The 6,122-nt window shown below is 34.2% G+C and overlaps 1 protein-coding gene across 1 annotated transcript; it reads right to left on the reverse strand.

The window, feature by feature from the left end:
• Positions 1-707: 707 nt before the first annotated feature.
• LOC101900768 (uncharacterized) lies at positions 708-5,849 on the reverse strand. The gene is made up of 5 exons (XM_020038302.2): positions 5,650-5,849; positions 1,971-2,158; positions 1,452-1,700; positions 1,234-1,390; positions 708-1,161 (listed from the first exon to the last, which is right to left on the reverse strand). Exons 1-5 carry the CDS (start codon positions 5,736-5,738, stop codon positions 894-896), a joined length of 951 nt encoding a protein of 316 aa, XP_019893861.2. The 5' UTR covers positions 5,739-5,849; the 3' UTR covers positions 708-893.
• Positions 5,850-6,122: the final 273 nt, after the last annotated feature.

Below are 6,122 nucleotides of genomic sequence, written 5' to 3' on the forward strand. Positions count from 1 at the left end.
CGTAAATTGGTCATGTAGATCCATGTTTTCGTATAGCCAACATAGAACGATACCTCTCGATATTCGGTATTTTGATGATTTTAGCGACGTTATTCGACGGAATTGTTTCATACTTCGTATTTGAAGGACCGAATGTGTACTACAGCCTATGAGAAAAATTGGGTATGCAGGTCCTCGTTTTCGTATAGAGCCCATGCAACAGTTTTCATTTAAACAGTATTCTTCGCCAAAATGTTTAAAGTCTTTCAATTTCCTTTCAAATGGTGGAGTAAATACACTCCGGGCTGAACTAAGATGCTCTTTCGTTCCATGTTTCAACCTGGCGAAGGCTGGCAACAGGAAGAAATATCGAAAAATTGGAAATGTGAAGGACCCAAGAATCCATTGGTGCCAGGTAAGTAAGAATACGTTATGTTGTCTTTTTTTGAATTTCGCTATAAGATAAAATCAACAAGAGCATCAGCCACCAGCTGTGAGACACTTAAGAAAATATTAACAAGTAAAAAAGGTAGTCAACCAGTCCTTTTCCAAATTCGAATCTACCAAGAGAGGTGGCTCAGTATATCTCGGTATACTGGTGTGGCCACCTACCCTCCTAATATCCGCCACTCGAGGAATCGTCTTGTAGGAAAACTCCGTCGGGAGTTATCAGTCTCCCAAGTAAATAGCTTACAAATTATGTTATTTTTGTTGGTTTTATTCTAACTCTAAATCAATGTTAAGCCAAAAGAAAAGTGATGATTTATAGCCACAATAACAATGTTTTATTACTATTTCCTCTCAACAAGTTCACTACTACTAAGAAGTCAAGATTAACAGATACATATGTAAATACATAGATTGTTCTTTCCAATAACTTAAAAATGCAATTTTATATTTCGTGTACAATACTTCTAAATCAAAGACAGCTTTTCGACACGAGCCAATAGCGGTGAATCCGAATGATATTCAATGCTGCGCACTTGGAAATCTCCCACCTGATTAGTTAGGCATTTCAAGGTGGAAATTGAGAAACACCGCACCGGATAGTTGTAGTAGGTAAAGTACTGTCCATTTACAGCTATGATAAATGCTTTGTCGCCGATGCCAAAGGCAATTTTAAATAATTTGCCACGTTGGAAGGGAAATTCGCCCTCAGTCTCTTCATCGTCCGTAGAATAGCTGCCAAGAGAGAGGGAGAGAGAATACGTTTTTGTTTATTTTCAAATTTAAATACCATATTGCTAAGCTTACCTGCAATCATCTCTCTGATAACTGCGTACCACCGTGGTCGTGTTGAAATTCACATGGAACTTCAATATCACTCGACCAGTGTCATTGCACTGGAAACATATGGAAAACTCGGTGGTTGGTGGTCCTTTGGCAATGCACTCCATGGCAACCACAGTTCCTGAAAAATGGAGATGCATAACCATTTTCATAAGGAAAATGATCTCTTTCACACTTCTTACCAGCTTCATATTTCCGCGGCACATCACTTTGAAATGCCAACTTTTCGGTACAAATCAAACCTTTGGGAAAGACCAGCGGGAATAACATGCGATGATGGAACTGCGTTATCTTCTCAAAGTCGCCATAGATCATGACATATTGAATTTGTTTTGGAAACTTAACAAATTCAAATGTCCCATAGATATTGTCGTTTACATAAATTTCGAAACATTTCTGCAGGACAGCGATGCGAAATGTAAATGTTTGACCTATGGGGAAAAAAGAAAGAGCTGCTGATCAAAAGGCAACACACGTCACTTATTCATAGTTACTACATATTTTTTTCGAAAATTATCAATACCGAAAAGTTTGGGATACCGTAGTTATTTATTTGGTTTTTGCAAAATAGTTGAGATTAATCCCATAATTGTTTGTTATCAATATTTTCTTAAGTGTCCCACATCTGGATGCTGATGCTCTTGTTGATTTTATCTTATAGCGAAATTCAAAAAAATACAACATAACGTATTCTTATTTACCTGGCACCAATGGATTCTTGGGTCCTTCACATTTCCAATTTTTCGATATTTCTTCCTGTTGCCAGCCTTCGCCAGGTTGAAACATGGAACGTATTATTTGATTTTCTCGAAAATTCGCTTCGAGTTTTAAATAAACCGTTTCGCTTTCATTTTTGACATTGATGTTATCGGTTAAATCCAATGAGATTCTAGGAGAAAAAAGTAAAAACACATTAAGGTCGCCCGGGCCAAACTTTTAATACCCTCCATTTTAGGGTAAAGGAAACATTAGAAGAATGTGCTCTACGTCAAATAAAGTGGGCTGTATCGTGATTTCAACAGCCAGACAGACGGACATCATTAAATCGACTTAGAATTTTACGCTGATTATGAATATATATACACTATGGGGAAACGGAATGACAAAGTTAATATACCCTCCTTTCCAAGGTGGAGGGTATAAAAACACAGTGGAGTTTTAAATAGAAGAAAAATTAATATTACTTTTTGAGCAATAAAAATGAGAATCATTAATTGAGATAAATATTTTCATGTATGAACCGGCCAAAAACGAGCTTTCCTATTAGCAGTTAAATTTTATAAACGGGCTGTGCTAGTTACTCAAAGTCATATCCGCTGCCCTAAATTATAAGCAATTTTTTGAATTGCTGGGATGTACACTTTAATTATTTAAATAGACGATTTAAAGGATATTTTTTGTAAAGTTTTTTATAATATAGGTCCGTTCCAAAATGTGGAAGAAACTACTGCTTTCATTACTTAACAAATTTTAACAAGTAACAAGTAAAAACGCAGAGTATCGGGAGGTACCGTCATACGGGGGCTATACGAAGACGTGGACCTGCATACAAAAATTGTTGTCATAGGCTGTAGTACCCATTACGAACTTCAAATACGAAATTTAAAATAATTCCGGTAAATAATGTCGCTAAAATCATATTTTCTCTTAACCAAAAATCGGATATAAATTTATAATTTATCGAAATTTATGATTTCGCATAAAATTGGATATAAATGTTCGATGTCTTTCAACTTTTGCACATAGCAATATTTTTATCTGCATTAAATGAAGTATGAAAATGAAATATTTCGATCCGCTATATCTATTACCTCACACATATTTCCAAAAATTTGCACATATATATTAGTAGAGTAGAAAAAAAAAAATGAAAAATCATAACTCAAGGCTGGGGTTATACATCTGTCGACAAAAGGGACTGATATTTTTTTACTTGTCAAAGTTTCTTTCAAATTGCGGAGGCAAAATGGTGAATTTCAAATAGAATATTGTGAATATTAAACATAATTCTGAATAACAAATATTTGGAAAAATTCAAATAAAATATTCTGAAATTTAAATTAAATTTATAATTATGAGCATTATCATATCTTAATATTTTCGAATTTCAAATGAAACATCTGAATTTCAAATATAATTTGGGAATTTCAAGTAAAAGAACTGGAATTCTAATAGAAGTTCCAAAAAATATCTAAATTACAAATGGAATTTCTGAAGTACAATTTTTATACCCTACACCACAAGGTGGTCAGGGTATTATGTCTTTGTGCATTTGTTCGGCCCAAGAACGAACCCTATTGAAATTGGAGATAATAGGTAAAAATTTAGATATAGCTCCCATATATATCTTCGTCCGATTTACCTTCTATTGTGCGCCAAACATGTATTATCAGCCCAAATAGCATGGGATTGTGCACATACGACCAGATTAGGCCTGAAAATAAGTATGCCAAATTTTATCGAAAACAGTTCAGATGTAGCTATGGTTTATCCGATTTGTTATTTTTGTCATCCACAGCCATAATATGTGACAACGATATTTAGGGACATATATCAAATACAACTCAGAAATACTTTAGCTGAATTTTATTTACATCTGTTCAGATTTCTATATAGCTCTCACATATATCTCCTTCCGATTCACACTTTATTGTGCAACAAACTTACATTTGTCGTAATGGGATAGAATTTGGCACTTGCGACCCAACTGAGTCTAGAAGCTAGTATCTTTTGTTAGTGGAAATAATGGGATGTGTGAAATTTAAAGAGAACCGGATGTTTATTTGGGATTTTATAAACGTTATGGTTATTCAAAACTTTGACCTTTTGTGGGGGAGGTACCAGAAGAAATGCACCGATATATTCCATCTTAACACCAGATCTCATAAAAATATTGAGATCTGTGGAATTTTAAGACAATCGGATTCTGACCTAGAACTGACACAAATATTAGGATTTGCAAAATTGCAGCGAATTCGGATTATTGCTTTTTGAACATATATATATATATATATTTTTTTTTTTTTGAAATTTCGACCTTTTGTTGGGGAGGTATCAGAAGGAGTGGACCGATGTATCCCATCTGGGCACCAGACCTTAGGATAATTAAAATATTGTGATGTGTGCAATTTAAAGATAATCGGACTCTTACATGAAATTTTATACGAGTTATAATTATTCAAAATTTTGACATTTGGTGGGGGAGGTAGGAGTGGATTGATATTTTCGCACCTGACCTAGCACTGGTGGAAACATTAGGATTTGGAAATAGTTCCGATATATAACTTCGACCGATTTACCTTTTATTGTGCACCAAACGTCTAATATTTGTCGACATGGGATAGAATTTGGCACTGACGACCGAATTGAGTTTAGAAGCTAGTATGTATGTTCCATATGCACTCTGTAACAACAATATTTGGGAAAATATATCAAATACATCTCAAAAATACTTGTGCTAAATTTTATCGAGATCGGTTCGGATTTGGATATATCTCCCATACATAACTTCGTCCGATTTACCTTTTTTGTGCACCAAACGTCTAATATTTGCCCAAATGGGATGAAATTTGGCACTTACAACCGAATTGAGTCTAGAAGCTAGTCAAATGAATGTCAAATTTGGTGAAGATCGGTTCAGATATTGCTATAGCTCCCATATATATTGTTCATCCGATTTGTTATATTTGTTACCCACAGCCGTAATATGCACTCCGTAACAACGATATTCAGGGAAATATATTAAATACAGCTCAGAAATATCTTTGCCAAATTTTATCGAGATCAGTTCCGATTTGGATATAGCTCCCATATATATCTTTATCCGATTTCAAATTAATTGTGCACCAAATGGGCAATACAAGTCCGAATTAAAAAGATACAAATGCTTCGGCATATTTAGTCCTGTGAACTTTAAATTATAATTATAATCATAGTGTGTACGATTGAATTCTCCCATAAAAACGTTTCACTGTTATGCGGAGCTCTACTAAATTAGCAAAGTGGTGTAGGGTATCATAAAGTCGGGTCCACCCGACTTTAACACTTTCTTTACTGGTTTCTAAGTTGAAAATTATTAAATTTTCTATATATTTTTCTATACATTCTTAATTATATCATTTTATTACTTAAGTTCTATTTTGTTGAGAGCTGAAATATTTCTTCAAATTATCTTGACCTTCAAAATATTGGCTTGGGTTAATGTATTATTTTGTTTTGTTGCACATTTTTTATTATACAATTTGCAGTTTAGAAAGTTTTCAGTAGAGTTTTACAATTTTTCACAATAAAATCCTGGCTTGGTCCAAGAAACCACACTGAATTTTATTATATCAATAAATAAAATTTAAATATTGTTTTGGTTTTTTTTATTATTCGTACTTGTTTGGATTTGGTTTCACAATGCCACTGAAGACCAAAACATGCCCGAACGGTACATCGGTTAAAACTTTGCCCTTCCAGATGTTCATTTCGCCGCGAACGTTTAAATGCAACTGATTGCCGTTGATTGCCGAGAACCGTTCAAATTATGTCTGATTATAATTTCGTTTCGGATTTTTGCTTTATGTACGATTAGAGTCGTTTTGTGGATGTTCAAATATCCTTGTTAATGTTTATGTCAAATCATTTGATGGTTATGCAAAAGAAAAGAAGTAACAAAAACAACTATTAAATATTGTTCGCCACTTAAGAATGTGTGGTGGGAGGGAGAAAAAGTTGTGACGTTAAGGTTTAAATACCTATGGGAGCAACAGTGGGTATGAACAACGACAAATTGTGTGAGGGGCCTTAGTTTCCGATTTTGAGCTTCATGTCTTAGGATACAACACTCCATTGTGGTATATTTTTAATTA

The sequence above is a fragment of the Musca domestica genome, unplaced genomic scaffold (genome assembly GCF_030504385.1).
Source record: "Musca domestica strain aabys unplaced genomic scaffold, Musca_domestica.polishedcontigs.V.1.1 11, whole genome shotgun sequence".
In the NCBI taxonomy this organism is placed as follows: domain Eukaryota; kingdom Metazoa; phylum Arthropoda; class Insecta; order Diptera; family Muscidae; genus Musca; species Musca domestica.

Excerpts from the sequence above, each read along its gene's own strand:
- LOC101900768 (XM_020038302.2), bottom strand. The coding sequence starts at position 5,738 with ATGAACATCTGGAAGGGCAAAGTTTTAACCGATGTACCGTTCGGGCAT. Across the intron at positions 1,701-1,970 it reads CAAGAATCCATTGGTGCCAG|GTCAAACATTTACATTTCGC; the intron begins GTAAATAAGAAT and ends TTTTCCCCATAG. Across the intron at positions 1,391-1,451 it reads GCCGCGGAAATATGAAGCTG|GAACTGTGGTTGCCATGGAG; the intron begins GTAAGAAGTGTG and ends TCCATTTTTCAG.